Source organism: Pelecanus crispus, chromosome 1, assembly GCF_030463565.1.
Source record: "Pelecanus crispus isolate bPelCri1 chromosome 1, bPelCri1.pri, whole genome shotgun sequence".
In the NCBI taxonomy this organism is placed as follows: Eukaryota; Metazoa; Chordata; class Aves; order Pelecaniformes; family Pelecanidae; genus Pelecanus; species Pelecanus crispus.
Genome location: NC_134643.1, coordinates 82,891,937 through 82,913,144, shown reverse-complemented (window position 1 = coordinate 82,913,144; position 21,208 = coordinate 82,891,937). Strand labels below are relative to the sequence as shown.

The window sequence follows — 21,208 nt, the reverse complement described above, 5'->3', positions numbered from 1 at the left end:
AGGAAAAGGAGGCAGGTTAGGGATTTTTTAAAGGTTAATTTAGTGAGGTGAAGCTTGATCAGCCTTGACAGCCCTGGAAATGGATGTCTTCTATCTTTCATTAGAAGTATACACAACAACAGTGTAAGTTTCATAATCTTCCTTCTTTTTTTTTTTTTTTTTTTTTTTTTTTTTTGAGGGACCACCTATAGAGCTGTGATGTTTGTCCAGTTTCCATGCTCTTCTGGTCTTTGGCCTGTCTGAGGCTGCCAACAAATGTGTTAATTGCTGTGGTTTTGGTAATGTGGACACCTGTCCAGGACAAAATGAACTGAGATCAGTAATTAATTTCAAATTTATTAAAGATGTAGGTTCCTCCTTCTTCCTCCTTCCTGTCAACAATTTATTTTTCCTTTCCATACAGTGTGCAACCTTATTGACTTCAGCAGGGTTTCTTGGATGTAACCAAGATGGGTTCTTGTTGGTAGCTGAAATAAGATCATAGGTTCTGGAATTTGCCTTGAGAATAAAATACCCTCAGGCCAGATGTAGTTTTGAATTCAGCTTTTAGAAGTACCTTCAGAGGATCATCAAGGAATAACCTAAGCCTAAGAAGATTTTGCTTCCTCAGCATTTATCTGCTTGTCTCCTTTCTACACAATTTTTTACCTGACTCAGTGAGATAGATAGATAGATATATATCTAAAATATACAGTTTCTGTAGAAACGATTCTTCCACTGCCATCAGTGTTGTCTGTTAGGACCAACATTGAATAAACTGCCACTGAGTGGCAGAAGCATGCTTTTGATGCAGTAGGATGGCATGTTTGTTTTCATTTGAAATGCTATGGATATCTTCCCTTGCCAAAGGGTAAGTTACCAACATTGTCAACCAAATCACATAAGCTGTGCTTTCTAATTGTGTTTCTTCCTCTAAGACTGCAAGCACATGTATTTCTGAGGTGGAGCTCAGTGGAGCTCAGCCATTTTAGTCTGCAGATAAGGACGTGGAACTGTTTGCTTCAGACATGCTCTTTCAGTTCAAGCTTTGGTACTAGCTTTCTGCCTAATTACAGAAAAAAGTGCTAATGACTTCACAGTCTACTGCAAAGCTTCAGTGCTATTCCTCCAGCAGGTCTATTAGGTCCATATAGACAGTGTTCTGCTTCCTTTAGTGGAAATAAGAGATCCTTAATAAAAGATGTGAAAACAAATGCTACTGAGTGATGATACCAGGAACCTGCTAAAAACGTAGACAATTTAACAAGTGAGAGAGCATTTTGCAAGATTTCTGGAATGCGAGAATTGTTTTCCTTTGAAGACTGTTCTCGAATTGTGCTTTGATTATTGTGCTTGGATGAAAGTTTGCATTTAGATTTCTGACAGAGCACAAACTTAGAAGTATTACTTGCAGAAGCTCTAGATAATACATTAATTAAAAAATCAAACTTGTGGAGCTAATTTGCTGTGTATTTTCTTGTGTTTCTGCCTTGAAACTGTGCTCTAAACTTTCTTAGCTTTCTACTAATCGTGGGGTTTAGTCAGGCTGAAAGTGCCATGAAAACAGAGGAAGACTGTGCATATTTTCTTGGTTCTCATTCCAGGCAAAACAAGGATGTAGAAGTGAATACAGAAATGTTAACCTAGCTTTGTAAAAAATCAAATCTGATGTGAAGTTTTGCATATTAGTGTAGAGTTTTCTTATCTGTTTTTCAGCTTTGAAATATTTAGGTCTCTTCTCAATCATTCAGAATGTCAGTTTTAAAGACATGGTATTGTTATTCAGTGAAAACTGTGATTTAAGTGTGTTCACTCTTTAGGTGCTTTAGAATTCCCCAGGTGCAGATTGTAAGCATGTTTAAGTTAAAATACAAATATTTTCCAAAGCTGTAATTTATGTAGTAGGTGTTTGGTCAGTCTGAGTTACTGGATACAGTTTGGGTTGGAACAAAGCCTAGAAGCTGTATTTTGGTTGTGCTAGCATATTACAATGGCAGAGGAAAACAAGGAAGGAAGGAACAAAGATCTCAACAAATCTGTCCATGTTGTGATTTTTCTAATCTGCTTTCTTCAGAAGTATCTCAAAGTATACTGATCCTTGTTTGCATGAATGCTTTACAATATAGTGCTATAGAGGGAAGCAATATTAAAATATAGATAATTCATTTATTTTCTATGCTATATATATACTGCATGCCTCAGTCGCTGAGGCAAACAGCTCTGGTGCTGGTGTGATCTGCAGCGGAGTGCTCCAGCACAGTGCACGGGGTGTGTCCAAAACCAGGGGAACCTCAGGGGGAGTCCAGAGAGCTGCCAGGAGCCCACAGCTCACACGAGAGCAGCTGAGGGACCTGGGCATGGCCAAGCCCTCCCCACCCCACCTATAAAAGAAATCCCTGGGGAGCGGTAGCAATCAGGGCGGGCAAACGGGGCATGGCGCGGCAGTTTGCCTGCAGGAAGGGTACTGCACAACTGGGGAGCAATGGTATTCACCTGGCAGAAGACCGTGTCTTCTCTAAACTCTGCACCCACCACAACTGATGCAGCTTCCCAGACAGAGCTCCAACGGGGTCATGCTGTCACCTGAGTCAGGCTGCAGGGTGTGCCAATATGCTGACTGGACCCACTTTTTAGGGATGTCTGCTGCCTCCCTTGGGCCCGGGTTAAATTGTGAAGAGAAAACTTCCTACCCTAGTATGGCCCTCAGATTATTATCCATTATTGATTTTCCGTGTAGGCAGCAATGAATTTGCAATAAGAAGTCCAAGGGCAATGAAGAGAGACTTTCAGGACCATGGGATGACTGGTTAAGAGATCAGGAGCACAAGTAGTGTTCTCCCCTGTCCTTCCAGTTGCAGGGAATGATGAGGGAAGAAACAGTAGGACCCAGAAGATAAACACCTGGCTTTGAGCCTGGTGTCACTGGCAGAATTTGGGAGTTTTTGATCATGGGTCTGTCTACACAACACCAGGCCTGCTGGCGACAGGTGGGGTACACCTGTCTCAAACAGGGAAAAGGATCTTTGTGCAGGAGTTAGCAGGGCTCATCGAAAGAGTTTTAGACTAGATTTGAAGGGAAAAAGGAATAAAACCAGACTTGCTAGAGATAAGCCTGGGGGGTGGCATACCAGTGTTTGAGGGATGGTGTGCTAGCGAGGTCCTTCAGTCTGCTCCATGATGTGCTGAGTACTCTGGAGCATATTTGAAATGTCTCTATACTAAGACAGCATAAGGGATAAAGAAGACGAGCTAGAAGCTTTGGCCCAGTCCCAGAGCTACCATGTCATTGGCATAAGTGAAACCTGGTGGGATGAGTCATGTGACTGGTGTACCATGATGGACGGTTATAGGATCTTCAGGAGGGACAGGCAGGGCCGGTGAGGTGAGGGAGTGGTGCTCTATGTGGAGGAGGGCTTGGATTGTATGGAATTTACAGTTGGCGATGACGTGGTTGAGAGTCTCTGGGTAAGGATGAAGGGGAAAGCAAATAAAGCAGGTGGTATTGTGGGAGTCTACTATTGACCACCAGCTAGGATGATGACACCAATGGATTATTCTATAAGGAATTAGGGGATATCTGTCAATCAGCTGCCCTTGTCCTTATGGGTGATTTTTACTTCATAGACATCAACTGGAAATACCATACAGTGGACACAAACAGGCACAGGAAATTTCTGAAGCATGTTGAAGATAATTTGAGCCAGCAGTGTGCCCAGGTGGCCAAGAAGGCCAACAGTATCCTGGCTTCTATCAAGAATAGTGTGGCCAGCAGGAGCAGGGAGGTGATTGTGCCCCTGTACTCAGCGCTGGTGGGGCCGCAACTGGAATACTCTGTCCAGTTTTGGGCCCCTCAATACAAGAAAGACATTGAGGCGCTGGAGCATGTGTTTCACAGCACTGTGAAGGACAACAAAAAGGGCTTTTTAAGATATGTTAATAGCAAAAGGAGAATCAGAGATAGCAGTGGGCCATTGCTTGATGAAGTCGGTCACCTCACAAATAGGGATGTAGACAAAGTGGAGACATTTAATGTCGTCTTCACCTCCGTCTTCAACACTGATGATGGGCCCTGGGAACCCTGGAGCTCTGTGTTGTAGGACTGTGACTAGGGGGATGATAAACTCCCAGCTGACCTTGAACATTGGATTCATCACAGAGTACAGAAAGAGCTGGCTGATGTCATTGAGAGACCTCTCTCCATTATTTTTCAATGGTCTTGAGAGTCTGGAGAGGTCCCAGTCAACTGGAAGCTGGCAGATGTTGTCCCAGTTTTCAAGAAAGGGAAGAAGGAAGACCCTTGGAATTACAAGCCTGTCAGTCTGACTTCAGTGCCTGGTAAAATTATGGAGAAGGTTATTCTGGGAGTTACCGAAAAACACTTGAGAGACAATGCAGTCGTTGGTCATAGCCAGCATGGGTTCAAGAGGGGAAAGTCCTGCTTAACCAACTTAATTTTCTTTTATGACAAGGTCACTCATATTTGACCAAGGGAAGTCAGTAGGTGGGGGGTGTTGGATTTTAGCAAAGCTGTTGATACTGTCTCTCATAGTATCCTTCTGGATAAACTGTCCCGCACACAGCTAGACAAGTCCCTAATACATTGGGTGAGCAACTGGCTGATGGGTCAGGCTCAAATGGTCATAGTAAATGCGGTTACATCCGGCTGGTGGCCAGTCACCCATGGGGGTCCCCAGGGCTCAATTTTAGGACCAGTGCTCTTTAATGTTTTTATAAATGATCTGGATGCAGGAATCAAATGTACATTAAGTAAGTTTGCCAATGATACTAAACTAGGAGGAGCTGTGGACTCCCTTGAGGGTAGAGAGGTGTTACAGAGAGATCTGGATAGGCTCGAGAGCTGGGCAATCACCAACTGTATGAAATTTAACAAGAGTAAGTGCTGGATTCTCCACCTGGGACGGGGCAATCCTGCTTATACATAGAAATAAGGGGAGAAGAGGAAGGAGAGCAGCCCCACGGAAAGAGATCTGGGGGTTTGGGTTGATGACAAGTTGAATACGAGTCAACAGTGTGCCCTGGCAGCCAAAAGGGCCAGCTGTGTCCTGGGGTGCATCATACACAACACAGCTAGCCGGTCAAGGGAGGTGATTGTCCCACTCTACGCTGCACTGGTGTGGCCCCACCTTGAGCAGTTTAGGATGCCTCAATATAAGAAGGACATCATGCTATTAGAGTGTGTCCAGAGGAGGGCAACCAAGATGGTGAAAGGCCTCTAGGGCAAGGCTGTTGAGGAACAGCTGAGGTAATTTGGTTTGTTCAGCTTGGAGAAGAGAAGGTTGAGGGGTGATCTCATCGCAGTCTACAACTTCCACAAGAGGGGCAGCAGAGGGCTAGGTGCTGATCTCCTGTCTCTGGTGAGCAACAGTAGGACATGAGGAAATTGAATGCAGCTTTGCCAGGGGAAGTTCAGATTGGACATTAGGAAAAGGTTCTTCACTGAGAAGGTGGTTGGTCACTGGAACAGGCTCCCCAGGGAGCACCAAGCCTGACAGAGTTCAAGGAGCATCTGGACAATGTTCTTAGTTACATGGTTTAGTTTTAGGTAGTCCTGCGAAGAGCAGGGAGTTGGACTTGATGATCCTTATGGGTCCCGTCCAACTTGATAGATTCTATGATTCTATGATTCTATTTTGCAAAAGTTAACATTACGCTTTCTGGTTTTGTGTTTATAAATTCTGTTTCATGATCTAGAAATATTTCATAACCTTGTTAGTTTTAGGAATGAATGCTTGTAGCCTCCCTCCATTCCTTAGTTTTAAAAATTTTAAGTTTTGGAAAGAAACAAAAGAAGAAGAAAGAATATTGTGGTTTTTACTATGATATACTGATGGAATGGAGCTTAAACTATGCTTTTATTCATACAAATCACATTCAGGAACAGATTATATCTACCTTTTATGTAGTGGCTGGCATATGCATATGAAAAGTGAACAGATTAGGCACAATTCTTTTTATTGCATCTTTCATCTCAACAAGCTTATTTGTATTAGTCATAGGAATAAATTAGATGTGCAATCTGTAGTCTGTCCTTTAATGAAAAAAACTGATATTTTGTCCTTTTAATTCCGACAGGAAATAGTTCTGGTTGTGTTTTTTGGTGCCGAATATGCGGTCCGATTGTGGTCTGCAGGCTGCAGGAGTAAGTATGTTGGCTTCCAGGGAAGAATACGGTTTGCCAGAAAGCCAATATCAATTATTGGTAAGATTTAAACTTTTTTTTTTTCCTTAACTTTGTTATTATCGTCCATTTTAAAGTAAAGATATCAACTACTGCAGTAAACATTAATGTTTGTATAGCCTTTGGAGAAGGTACAGTGGTTTTTGTTAAGAAAAGCTAAGAATGACTACAGCTGGTTGTACATTCAAAGGTATCAGTACTGTTTTTACATTTAAAAGTCCCCTAAGAATACAATACATTTAAAGTCAAGATCTGTTTTTACATATCAAATGCAGATGGAACTGTGTCTATGCTAATCAAAATAGCTAAACTTGGGAAATATATTAGCTATGAATGATAGAATCATACTGACTCTTCCTATCATTTTCAAATCAACAAGAATAAAACACAAACACTAGAAAAAGAAATTAAAGGATTAGAACAGAATGTAAAAAAGAAGGTATTCATTTTACTTTTGCATTAATACAAAATCTTTATTTCAAAGTCAGAAAATATCATTGAAATGTGTTTGATATCAGAGAGATTTCTTTTATGGGTTTTTGTCCACACTAAAATTTGGATTAATTCTTAGAAAGTTCAACTTGGGTAGCAGTTTTGAACTTCCTTAATTTCTCCCATTCTCTTTCATTTTTTCCCCTAATTGTAAATAAAAATTATTTTGGTGCTTATTAACAAAGATATTTTTATGAACTTGTTTAATAGTATTGCATTCCATGCTGCATAAAATAGTATGTTAACGTGGAACTTCTATAACTGGGCAAGGAGAATGTTAAGATAGGACACACTATTTCTTGAATGTCTTTTAAAGTTTTATCTGAAATGGAAAATGATGCAACTTCTCTACCTTGTAAATGAAAATTTTTTATTTCTCAGGTAGATTTTGTAAAGTTAGCCTAATTTTTCTCCTCTTTGCAGACAGATTATAGGTGATTACATGTAAGTGAGAAAAGACAATTCTATAATTAAAGAACCTGTCAGAACACATAGGTTGAATTCATTCCCAGCATACCAAAAAGCCCCAGAAAAATCACTTTGTCTCTCCATGCTTCTTCATTCTCTAGTTCACAGAATGAGTATGTTTAAAGAGTGTGCGGTGCTCATGTACTATGGCAGCAGCAGTAATAATGATACCTTTTCTAAATATTGATTTAACACTCCCATTACTTACTATTTCAGTAGGGTTAGGTTAGAAGCTAAATGCTTCTGAAAATCCCAACCTAATTAGGGTTTTATGAAAGGCAGGTACCACGTATGGGCAAAATCAAGAGAATGTCCTTTCACAACCTCTTTTATCCTCTTGTTGTTGTTGCAGAAAATGTCACAAAGAACCAATTTGTTGATTAACTTTTGTTTCCCTGGTTTTGACAGCACGCAGTTTGAAAGACATAAGGGGGACATAAGTTACTGGTGTAAAGACCTGAGTCCACATATTTGTGTCCATCCTACATTTGCCTTAAGTAAAGGACAATAGAACTTTATTTATGAGCACCTTTAATTGGTTATGTATACAGCTCTGAAAAAACATCAGCACCTGGTATGTAAAGTTGCAATTACCTTGTATAAACCTAATTTATGAAGTGCCGATAGAACACAAAAGGTCAGCGAAAAATAATGTGATATAAATCAAATTCAAATATGTGTATATAATCTGTTTAATTTAAGTCCTTATGGATGTCATATTATCTCCAGACTACTAAGAACACACCTGCAAGCTGAGGGCTATTTACATTCTGTAAAATACTATGGCAACTAAAAATTAAAATACAAATGCAAATACTTTTACTGTTTTAATTTTGAAAAGGATTAATTGCTTTTAATCAAAAAGCTGAGAATTGCATACTAGAAAGTAAATTTGTGAGAACGTTAGACATAAATCAGCAATTTGCTCAAAAAAAGCAGTACTCAGGTAAGCTGCATTATAGAAGTTGCTATCTGCTGTGCTGAAGTTTATGCATAGCTAAGTAATATTTCACTGGCAAGCTGATTTTTTAGATAAAAATGGCAGCTGTTTGGAATTTCTCAAGGATTCAGAACATAAGAGTAGACCACGGGGACAGTGGACTAGCAGTGGACAAAGTTTTCAAAGCCGTGTACACACATGCTAAATTGCAGGGAATGTGATTTATGTAGGTCTATCATCTACATATGTAGTGCACATATTGTATAGAAGACGCTATGTCATTTTTGTCTCTCTACACTTCATGTGTATGTACAGACATGTTTGCAAACATGTAAGTAGGTAGAATGTTTGAGAAGGATATCCACATATCACTGTTTATAAATTACTGGAATTCAATTTTTAAAATTACCAAGGCTTCCTGACACTTTCTTTTTTTAAAAACTTAGATAAATACTAATGTAATGCTAATCAAAATACTAATGCTTGTTAGAGTTGAAAAAGTTATTTAAACAAATGTTGGCTCTTTATCCTGATATTTTCCATGCTGTCTGCTTCAGTTTGAGTCTTGTGGAGATATTTCAAGCAAAATGTTTAAGTTGTTCCTGAAAAAGGCAATTCTGGTGATTTCATAGAATCATAGAACGATAGAATCATAGAATTGTTTAGGTTGGAAAAGACCTTTAAGATCATCCAGTCCAACCATTAACCTAACATTACCAAGTCCACCACTAAACCAATTAAGGGTAGAGTAGCAAGTTCATGTTTCCTGGCTTGGTGGCTGGATTATTTATAATGAAAGTAAAAACTAGGAATCATTAAGATTGGAAAGGCCCTCTAAGATCATAATTCCAGTCATCAACCCAACACCACCATGCCCATTAAACCATGTCCCAAAGTGCCACGTCTACCCATTTTTTGAACCCTTCCAGGGATGGTGACTCCATCACCTCTCTGGGCAGCCTGTTCCAATGCTTGACTACTTTTTCCGTGAAGAAATTTTCCCTAATATCCAATCTAAACCTCCCCTGGTGCAGCTTGAGCCCATTTCCTCTCGTCCTATCACTAACTACTTGGGAGAAAAGACCAACACCCACCTCACTACAACCTCCTTTCAGGTAGCTGTAGAGAGTGATAAGGTCTCCCCTCAGCCTCCTCTTCTCCAGGCTAAACAACCCCAGTTCCCTCAGCCGCTCCTCATAAGGCCTGTGCTCCAGACCCTTCACCAGCCTTGTTGCCCTTCTCTGAACACGCTCCAGCACCTCAATGTCTTTCTTGTATTGAGGGGCCCAAAACTGGACACAGTATTCCAGGTGAGGCCTCACCAGCGCCGAGTACGGGGGACAATCACCTCCCTGCTCCTGCTGGCCACACTATTCCTGATACAAGCCAGGATGCTGTTGGCCTTCTTGGCCACCTGGGCACACTGCTGGCTCATGTTCAGCTGGCTGTCAACCAGCACCCCCAGATCCTTTTCAGCCAGGCAGCTTTCCAGCCACTCTTCCCCAAGCCTGTAGCGTTGCATGGGGTTGTTGTGACCCAAGTGCAGACCCGGCACTTGGCCTTGTTAAACCTCATACAGTTGGCCTCGGCCCATCAGTCCAGCCTGTCCAGGTCCCTCTGCAGGGCCAGCCTGTGGAGAAGCACTAGCACTTACACACTTTGAAGCAGATACTTGAAACTTAATGAGAAGATAGCTTTTTGATTGTCACTGAAAATCAACTCCAAGCTAACTGACTAACAAGCCTCTGAAAAATTGGTAGCTTGTTTATGCTTAAAACACCCTGCTAGAGAATGCTTATGTTCTTCAAAGATTCAATCTGCAGTGAGCCTGCACAATTCAAATGTCAGGTTTCTCTGAGCAGCAGTGCTGGGGCTGGAAGTGGAAAATTTGTTGATTTTGTTTTTGGAGTGCTTTTCCTGAAACTGCCCAGAGCACATGGAAAGGGAAAATACCAGGCTCGAATGCTGAGATGAAGTGGTGGGGTAGGAGGAATGGACTGGGACATACAGGCTCAGTGAAATGACAGGAGGATGGATGCTGATGTAGGGGTCTGGGAGAGGGATGTATAAAGAGACTGACAAGCAAGCAGGAGGTTGAAGGGAAAAAAGTAGGGGCTGAAAATATGTGGGATTGAAAAGTGACAGTGTAAGAGCAGAAGGATATGCTGAAGACCTAGAGTGTAAAACAGGGCTGTTTCAACCAGTAAACTGGGATTAGTATGAGAAGCCTAAAGATTGGAAACTGGCATGAAATCTAGGAACAGAGAAGAAGCAAAGAGAGAAGAACAGGTTTTAGGGGAAAAAAATGAAATATCTCTACCATGTAGAATACATTTTCAGAAAAGTGGAGAGTACAAATGAAAAATCTATGTTCCTGTCACTATCTGATTGAAACTGATTTCTGAAGTGTCGGTCTTTTCCTCCTTCAGGAGGAATGGACATCTGATGGATATGTATATGTCTGGTAATTTAGTAAGGACATAGGGTGCATCATTTGCTTAAGGGCAAAGACCTGTATTATGATGTGATGAGAAGAAAACCCTCCCTAAATTCTGAGTGTTTACAAATGTATGTTCACACACATACATGATAAAGGAAAAGCATAAAAAATTTGGAAGTTCAGGTACTCAAAAGTTAAGATTATCCCAAAATGGAAGCTCTTTCTGTAGCCTTAACCTATCCCTCCCTATATTTATTTTTCATTTTCATAAATGTACAATTATTGTAGTACAGTCTTTAAACTGATTGAGTGCTATCCCTTGGGGAGGAATCCTGCTTTTACAGGAAAAATAAGACTGATACTGGAAATTAATCCAAGTCAGAGAGTGAAGGATAACTGTTGGTTGTAGAACTGCTGCAGTATTTGTTGCAGCAACTACATGGTTGTGAATGAGGCAGGAGAATGTTGAAAGGAGAGGAAAAAAGTTACCCTTGTTGAAGGCAACGGTTGTTGCCTCTGAAGTTGGATTCTATCCTGCATCTTGCCTAGGCATCACACAGAAACTCTGTGGCAGTCATTTAAATCAGTTTTCACAAGTGTGCCTCATTTTCTGGATGTCCAAATGAAGACTTTGAAGTCAGGTTACAGAGGTTCTGAGCTCTCACAGCTGCAAGTGAAGTCAGCAGGCACTGGTTTTTTTTAAGTGCTATATAATGTTAAGTGCTCTGAAGAATAAAGTACTGCCTGTTTAAAACTGGCAAGGAAAATTTACCAAAACTTTTCCTCATTCTGTCTACATTTGCTACCCATTTATAATACTGTCCTTTGTTTTCTGGTTAGAATTTGAAAGAGAAGCATTTGGATGTTCTAAAGAGGATTACCACAGAAACGCCCATGAGGAAATTAGAAAAATGTCTTCTCAATAATGTTAGAGTAGGGTTCAATAATTAAAAGCAATAGACCTGTTCACTGAACTAGGATAAGAGAAAATAAGGGATGCTGGCACTGTGAACACAATCCATCATTCACATTGTATAATGCTGGAACTGTGTAAACTGTGGAGTTGTGGGAAAAAATGGAACTCTGGAAACAATTATTTTTTCATACAATTAAAGACTGTATCACAAAGTAAACCAACAACTCTGATTCTTTTTAGGCAACCTTTATTCTGACAGTTCCCTAAACTTTGAAAGCCTAGCTTTACAGCTTTGATACAATTTTTAAACTAACTGTGTGTGTCTGTGTATGTGTATGATACTTGACTTTATGCATTTCATTATTGATCGAAGCAAACCCTTACTTTCCTTCTTAAATCAAGAGCCTTGAGCCAAAATGTGGATTCATTGCTAGGGTGTACATACGCCTTTGCCTTTGTTGGTTTTGTGGCAAGCTACCTGATCTGTCAGGATCTTTAAAAATATCATTATTAAATTCATCATGGAAGAAACTGTAGTCATTGCTTTTTTGATGTGAAACTATTACATTAAATTACTACACACCAAATTTCAGCTAACATTATTTCTTTTTTTAAAGTGCTTTCTTCAGTCTGTATTTGTTGTTTGTTTCAGTCCTGAGAGCTAACATATAATACATTCTTTCCTTTTTTTATTTAACAGATCTAATTGTAGTAGTAGCCTCAATTATTGTTCTGAGCATAGGATCTAATGGACAGGTGTTTGCCACCTCTGCAATAAGGTATGTTCTTAAAGTAACTGTAGCTGTTCACAACCGCAGAGCTATATTAGATGTATATCTAATTTCCCAATTTCCAAATTAGATGTATATGTAATTTTCCTAATATAGGAAAAGTTATTATATTGAAACACTGGACAGTGGAAGACTGTGTGTTATTGTGCTTCGTCAGTGGTTGGGAAACAAGAGTGCAGAAACAAGGCATATGAAGAGTGGTGGGAATGCTGAAGCCAAGAGGAAACAACTAGAGAAACATTATGTCCTATGTGAAACATCAAACAGCTCTTTTTCTGAGACAAAAGAGTATTACAGAACATGGGTTTATTTAAGAAGTAATCCAGACAGCACTTAACTCGGTACTTTTTGAGTATGAGTAATTGCTTGGTTTAAAGAGTAATTATGCTTTGGTGGATTTGTTTGGCACAAGTAACTCATACCATACATGAACCAGAAACATTTGATGTCTACAGTGTTTGTTCAGCTTGCATCAAGTACTGCAAGCTTGTTTTGGGAAGTAAAGCGGGTAAATAGAAGAAAGGAATGATAAGCAGAGTAGGTGTACTTCCCACTCCTGACTTAATTTGCAAGATGTACTGCATGTTCTGTTACAAGCCTCTGACTTCCAATGCAGTCTAATCCCTGGAAAGTGAGAATGTCCAGTACTGTCTAAACTGTCTAGCTGTGTAGACAAACACTGGAGGGAACTGCATGTATAAAGTATTTTTAAGGTAAGTATTACTATAGAACATTAATCCTTACATGATGATAAAGACTCACACAGGCAGCATGAATGTGATTTATCAGCTCAGATAGAAGAGGAGGGTGAATGTGAAAATTCCAAAGATTTTGTTTAATTTAACTGGAAGTGTAGGAAGGACTTTAATGAAAAGACCCACTGTGTGTTTATACATGAACCCAGGTGGCTTTGGGCTCAGTGCAGCCTTTCCTGGTGTTAAATTATGCAGTCACTGTCCTACAACTCAGAATGCATTCTGCCAGAGAAGCTTAACCCACGTCTCTGCAGTGTTGTTATTGCCCATTGAAAAACCATCTGGGTCAGGCAAGTCTTAGTCCCATCAGGTTTCCTCAGACCTATGATGTGAGTCGCTGCTTTTGAATTAAGAAGGAATGAATCTCATATCCTTGCCTGTCCTTTTGTTGTTTTTAAGGTATACTCTTATGGTCTTCTTTGGACCTCCCTTAAATCCCAGCAATCCCAGAAGGCATGGGTGCAGGCATGTTAGGTTGTTTTCTTGTAGAATGAATTTGCAAGCTCCAGACCCACGAGGTATGACAGGTTGACATTCTGATCCCTGTAGCAACCAGTGAGACTGAAACCAGCAGCACTGCAGAGTTCACAGCAGAGTCCTATAGCCTTCTGTCCTTACTGTTTTAAGTTCATCAGATTGATAAAAATGGTCTTCTTTCCAACCAATTACTTTTCTTTTTTTCAGAGGAAATGAGTGGTGCATGTTCAGAGGCTGTGTATCTGGAGTTTCTTGTTCACTATCTTGTTTTTTAGCTCCTTATTTGTAAAACTGCCGGCCTATAACATGCATGTCAGCCCTTGGTGGTAACGTAGCTGTAACCGTCTCAGATAAAACAGAGACAGGAAAATTAAGAACTGCCATTATGTCAAGGCATCAAGAGGTGTGTCTAATTATTGTACAGGGGAACTACATGTAGATCTCTCCCCTCCTGACATAAGCAACCAGTGAGCTATTACATCAAGTAAGTCTATCAGCGCTCATGTATTTGGTAGTCTTGTAATTCTTCTTTGACTCATGTTCTAATTAATGGGTTTTAAGTGGATATTTTAAAGTTTTCAGCTAATTAAAATTATTATTCCAATGGCATATCAAAGATATAACAAAACATAGTGTTCCTATACCCAGTCACTGATATGTGATTTGATAGTCAGGATTATTGTGTGCTTTCCAAAAAAATGACAAGCATTTGATCATTTGACTGTCAGCTGTGAAAGCTCAGAAAACCTGCTTTCTGAATAAAGGAAAAGTTGGGTCTTTCAGAAGACATTATGCCTTCCCAGTCTGAGTAACACCGGTGAATGAAGGCACCATGCTGAGTTTCCTGCCTGCTGGTGTAACCCAGAAAAATGCAGCCATGGTGGAATTGAAATAAGAACATAGAATTAAAAAATAAAAAACCCATCAACAACAAAATTTTAAGGGTAGCTTAAAAGAGCTAAAAATACTTTTAGTGAAAAATTTTTGGATAGATGAATTCAACATTCATCCTTTCCTGCTCTTCACTGTTTTGTTTCAGTGCTAAGATAGTCAGATGAGTGTAGGCAAACCAAGTTCATTGTCGAAAGAGTGACTAGAATGAAGTATTTCTATTGAATAAAATTCTGCTGAAGAACCATATGGATAATTATTTTTCTTTAGTTGAAAATATTTAGAGTTTATGATTCAGTTATTGTCTTAAAATCACATAGGACTGTATCTATTTCCAATTAGAAGATTTCTATAACTTACACAAAAAGGGCTTCAGTAATACCATGTTTGATTCACATTCTGCTTTTGGCAAATAGAGAAAAAAGTATGCTCATATTTATGTTAGCAAAACTTGAAGCACTGGTTTTGCTTGGAGAGGAAACATTTGAGAATTGTAATCAGGTAAAATATGCAAGTTTCCTCTGAGTTTGAAAACATATATTTCAGACTTGTTTGTTTGTTTGTTTTTCTTTTAACTAATTGTTGTCCTAGTCAATATTTCTGAATATATTAGAATGTAATGAAATGTGATCTAAACATACTCTCTACTGAGGTGCCTCAAGTCTAAGATGCAAACCTAGCCAGGGGCAATGCTATCATGGCTCTCTAATATGGCAGTATGTTAGTGAACATAGTCAACTATGTACAGATAGAGCAGTATTGTTCTCAATCATTAGTTTTATTTAATGTCCTATTTTTCTTACAGGGGGATCCGGTTTCTCCAGATACTTCGCATGCTTCATGTAGATCGACAGGGTGGCACCTGGCGACTATTAGGATCAGTTGTTTTCATACATCGTCAGGTACTAGATCTTTAAAGATCCCCAGCATTTTGTTTACTTTAGTATATTCTTTTCAGGGACATCAAATCATAGTCTGGTTTAAAAGAACAGTTACTGTTGCAAATAAAAAAAAAAACTTTAAATGTCCATCATGTGTTTCTACTTTTAAAATGGGAACACTATTCTTTACTTCAGGTCAGTGGCTAACAGGGTATCAGCATCAGTATATTTTGGAAATTAACTGTTGTACTCTTTGATGTTATTCAATATAATTTATTAAATGCAGTTACGTGGGCTGCCTTTCATATTGCAAATACTGTCCACTGTCTTCACAGAAGATGTGTTCCTAGCTTGGTTGTTCTGTGGAGAAACGAATACTAGTAGAAAAACCTTGATAGAAAATGTAAATTATTTAAATCATCCTATTTTCTCTGCCTGAATAAGGAGTTTTCTAATCCATTCTATAAATAAAAATACTATCTTATGACAATATGCAAGAAAATTTACTTTTTCAAAGGTGTTGTCAAAGAGGTAAACGTGGCTGTAGGTAGTTGTATGTCCGTTAAAGCTTTGAAATAGTTATTCTGTATAAAAGTTCAATAAGCAGGAAAAGCTTAAATGTTTTAGTGCAGACTTTTAAAAATTTCTAGCTGAAGGCTTCTTTTTGGGGCTTCATGGAATCTCTTGATGAAAAGCCAACTTAGCTTTATGAACATAATAATAAACTTTTATCATTAGCCTTTAAATCTTGCATTATCATACCATACTGTGGAGGGCTAATACTGTGCTGTGAACCTTTACATCAGACTTATAAGGGTGGTTCTTTAATCTACTCTTTATGAGTGTAGATTTGTTCTCCAGATGTTGACATAGTTATAAATTTCCACACAGACATTGTTTCATTTGCTATTTAGAAAACTGTTGTTTTGCAGCAGCAAATGGGAGGTACTTAATCCAAAAGATTAATTTAATATTAAAAATTACTTTTCTTCCCTTTTTTTTTTCCCCTCACTACTGTAGGAAATTTTATGTCATGATGGCTGTGCAGCATTGATGCACACCGAAGTGCTCTAATATAAAGCCTACGTTCATCCTGTACAACAGGATGACTTTTAATGCTCCAAGTCTGTGTGGTCTTCATTTATTATGGTCGCATGGCCTGGATATCTAGCTAGGGCAGAGCTGATATCCAAATACACTTTCTCAACATTTGCTAGCCTTACTGACAGAAGTGTTTGAGAGAATTTTTTCCTGTGGATGTTCAGAGTTTTATTCAAGAATCTGGAAATACTATCTCCAAAATATAACACTTAAGTCTTAAATGTCACAAACATAAATAAGTTCAAGGATTTAAAAGGAAAAAAAGTACCCTTGGAGAAGTGAATTTATGAATAAACGCCCCTGAAGTTCTGCTAATCCAAAGAAGTGATTATGATGATATATAAAACTCTACAGATCTGTAGTACTTGTCAAAGCAGATCACCCACTAACATATTAATAAAAAAAAAGTCAAACACACAGTTCTGTATTGACATTGGACAAGTGTAGCTGAAACCCTAGCATGGTACTAAATGGAAGGGAAAATGGAACCTTTATTCCTGTCCAGTCACTTAAAGAAATTTTTGTTTAAAAAAAAAAACCAAAACAAAAACACCTTCAGCTGCTTTTTCTTTACAAGGCAGAGTACAAGGTCCTCATTTATTTGTTGAGTTTGGTGCTCTTTCAGAAAAAATGGGACCCTAAGCCCTAAAACAATGTGAGAAAATAAATTTGCGTCTTTGTGACCTGTGAAAATAACAAGCACTTGGACCTCTGTGGGCCCAGAAGAGCTTACTAAAGTTGTCACCAATGATTTCCATGTGTTTTGGAATTTTACATATAGCTGTATTAGCTCACTCAGGCCTGATTTGGCTAGGATGCTCTTCTATTTTCAGCAGGTTGAGCTTATACAAGCATTTCTTGCCAAAAGTAACAAAACATGAGTCAATATCACATGTGGTGATGGAAAGACATGGAAAAACCATGCAGCTTACTGAAAAACTGAGTTAGCCAATCCAGCTCCAGCTTGTAAGCCTCTCAGTTTTACTTATTCCTTACCTTGCTTTGTGAGGTGTACTACTGCTTTGAGGAGGGAGTTAGCGATGAGTTGTGGATTTGGGGGTTTCTTGTGTGTTAAATTTTATATTGTATGGTCCTTATTGTAACTGAAAATATAAATCTAAGTTAAAAAAATGTGTTGACTCCGGTCTCTCAATATTCAAATTTACCTTTGTGCATATTTGTTTTTTGTTCTTGCTTTTTCTTTTGCATATGTGTATCTGAAAGTCCTTGCTGAAAACAGACATTTGTATTAGGCAGTACTCTTTATTCTTAAGCCATTATGTATTAAAAATCATATAAAGGTGAAGTTTTAAGGCCTGATTTCTGCAAAATGCTCTTTGCTTTGAAGTCGTGTATAAATTCATACTATTTGACATTGGTAGACACCAATCTATCCATATTTCTTGAAGCATGTATTATTTTAAAATCTTCTGCACTCCGTTTTAAATGCAGTGTGTATTAGATTGCTGCCATTGTTCTTAATTAAATACAGGCATGTAGTATTTTGTCTGTCTATACATATGTAACATGGAGTGACATTTAGAATAAGTCTAAGGCAATTACGTTTTCATCTGGGCTTTACTTAAAAAGAGTTCAGTCTTTAGATGAATAGGACTGGAGCCGAGAGGTGCCAGTGGTGAAATAAGCAGAGTAGTTCTGTTGATATTTCAACTGCTTGGAAAGGATCTCATAAGACTATGCATAGCACTTCTCAAAAGCATATTTTTCTGCATGCTTCTCAAAAAGCCAGCACTTAACACAGAGGTATTCCAATATCATCCATTCTCTAATTCTGTCCTCTGAGACAAAATTAAAAGCAAGCAGTGATGGCCATTCCTCAATAACATGTAAAATCTATAAATATCTGAGATGTAAGCAAGATGCCTAGTGTAAATAAAAGATTTCTGTTGATGTGGAAGGAAGTCACAAATCTACTAGAGATGAAAGCAGAGTGTTTTCTTTGTAAGCAGGCAACAAGAATTAGTCTCCATTTCTGTGGTAGTTTTCTATGGATCACTGAACTTACAGTCTCAGGTGCTAAACAGTTTCACCTTGCATTGAAAAAATATTGTGTAGGCAAACCGAAAAGTTGTGAAAAATTAGAGAAATGCAAATAGTCAACTATAAATGTAAACACAAGGAACTTTTCAGAGCAATTAAGCCATATGTACAAGTACACTGTATGCCATTATCACTAGAGAAAAAGATGAGAAAGGAATGGTGACCAGCATAGAAATCTGAACTACTGAAAACCCAAGTTTTATTACCTCTTTCAGCTGCCTTGTTTAGCAAACAAGCCTGCAAAAAGTTAAGGCTTAGATTAAAAGACTTGCCCATGAGCAAAACTGAATAATATCAAAATTCATTATTTAGGTAATTTTTAAATGATTAGAGAAAAAAACACCTTCTTTCTTCTATGCCAAGATTACTTAAAAACTTGCTGAACCTAGATTTAATTAGTGCTATAGCAGAAAGAAGAGTATATGTAGTTCCTGCTGCTAAATCCAGTTACTGGCTACCAGGGCTACATTTTCCCAGAAAGCTCTTATAAGGAAATGAAAAGAAAGAAATAAAAAAAGATCTGAAGGAAGTTTGATGATAAAACCTGAACCTTCCCACACGAACAGTTTAAGAGACATGGGTAGAGTGTTACAGAAAATCTGTGAAAACATGACATACTTTATAAGTAAAGGCAATCCTTCTTAGGTTTTAATTTTAAATTTATCTTATGGGAATATTTTAATTCCCGTATTGGTTTGGATCCGAGGAAAGAAAAATAACTCTGTCAAGAATTTAAGGAAGATGCCAATGAAGATGTAGCACTACAGTGTTTCATAATGAAGATGTTTAAATATGTGCAAAGAAAATAAAGGAATAATTTGTGTTAATTGTTGAAGCATTGTAAACTTTTAAGTAATTAAAATAAGCTATTGTCCCTCATAACTAGGTATTGGATTTTCCTGAGGGGTAGGTGCATAACTCATTCGATTATGATGTAGCACTGCTTTTGTAAGCTTTACACATCTTTGCATCTGTGACACCACACATTTTGGCTTGTTTAAATGCACAAGCATATTTTTCCTGAAAACTGTAACAATCCTGTATCTAAGTCACATCAGTTCTGATACAACTTTCCTATCCAAAAATCTATAGAGAAACTGGTACATTCACAAGCACTGTATCATGCCCTGACAAAAGTCCCTTCTAATAAGCTGGGCTAGCCTTAAACAGTCTTTGTTTTTCAGGACTGAAGTAGAAGTTACACCTACCTAGCATATTTTATCTTAAGATTTTATTTTATCTTAACATGAAAATGTTAAAGCATCAGTATTCAGTCATTGCTTAAGCAATCTAAATATCAGATACACAAGTTCATTGCTTAGATATGGTCATAATCACAAGACATGGTTGTTATTTCTTCACTCTTATTTTAGCATACTGTTCATAAAGTGCATTTCTAAAGCTGTTTTACTATTTTTAAAATGTATTAACTTTTGGTATTTTGAGTGTACAGTTGAATGGAATGATTCCTATTCACAAGACATAAAACAGGAGAGATGTCCCACCCTATATTTAGTTGTCCAAATGATTGTGTATAAATGATGGCTTCTTGAATTCTTTAGTCTGATATGTATAGAAAACAAGTCACTGAACTACCTGTTTTACTAGAAGTAAATTTCATACCTGAAATACAACATTAATTTTTCTACTGTGATGCAAAAAATCCCCAGATATATGATGTAAACCTTATGCACTTGTTTGCTTTCTCTTTTAATAGGAACTCATAACCACGTTGTACATTGGATTCTTGGGATTAATTTTTTCATCCTATTTTGTTTATCTTGCTGAGAAGGATGCAGTTGATGAGGATGGAAAAACAGGTTTCTCCAGCTATGCTGATGCCCTTTGGTGGGGTGTGGTAAGTCTTTACCAACAAAATGCGTGCGCAGACTTAGTGCACAAGATTTTCTGTTGAAGTTGTGATGTTTTTAAAGAATCTGGCATTTCTTTCTTTGCAGAATGTATTTCTGTAGGGAAGCTCAACAACCTTTTAAAAAGGATACAAGAAAAAGTATAATAAATACAATTAAATTATTTTGGTATTAAACTTTATTGTGAAAGCATGATAGAAAGTCCTTAGCAAAGGACATTGAATGTTTATAGATACAAAAGGTCCACATTGAAATCTACATTTCAAAAAGAATATAAATACGCTCCAAAACCTATACCACTTCTTTTATACTCTACTTAGTTATCTGCAAAAGATGCATAACTTTAAAAGTATATTCTATTTGTGGAAGTTGGGTTAATGACCTATTTTTTTGGCTCTTTTTGTTTAAAGCTCACTCTTTCAGTAATAAGGCAGACCTTGATGCAGGTTACAGGTTCCTCGGGTTTTTTTAATAATTCCATGATTCACTGTAAAGGAAACCAGCTCCACCAAAAGCAGCTGGCAAAGCTTCACAGATTCACCAACTACTTTGGATATCAATCATCAGTCAGGGTCAGTGAAACAAAAATAAAGAAAAATAAAGAAAAACATATCATTAAGGGGCAACTGGGATTTTGAGAGCATTGTGCTAATTATTGTGTGCCTGCCCAGAACCAGTTGAAAAAGGAATAGATAGCTATGAACAGAATAAGAGACCAGATTGTTTCTACTCTTACTTCATATGGCTCTTCTCATCATGTTTCTCACTGTGACTCATGCTTTCCTTCCTTATTAGCTGTTGCACGAACCATCTCTCCTCTTGCGGTCCATTTTCCCCACTAGAGAACCTCATATATTTTATGAGTTGGCAGTCTCATTACAAAAAACTCAAGGAGATCCATCACATCAGTGTTAGTGACGGAGAAAATGAGAGGACTAGAACAGAT

At 38.2% G+C, this 21,208-nt stretch overlaps 1 protein-coding gene across 1 annotated transcript in view; it reads left to right on the top strand.

Annotated features, from left to right (window-relative positions):
- The window catches only part of LOC104026622 (potassium voltage-gated channel subfamily KQT member 1), a 518,395-nt gene that overhangs the window by 43,669 nt on the left and 453,518 nt on the right, over positions 1 to 21,208 (top strand). Inside the window, exons 3-6 of the mRNA XM_075718092.1 lie at positions 6,073 to 6,199; positions 12,135 to 12,213; positions 15,154 to 15,250; positions 20,109 to 20,249. Of these exons, the coding sequence (XP_075574207.1) occupies positions 6,073 to 6,199; positions 12,135 to 12,213; positions 15,154 to 15,250; positions 20,109 to 20,249 (444 nt within the window). The remainder of the gene's footprint in view (positions 1 to 6,072; positions 6,200 to 12,134; positions 12,214 to 15,153; positions 15,251 to 20,108; positions 20,250 to 21,208) is intronic.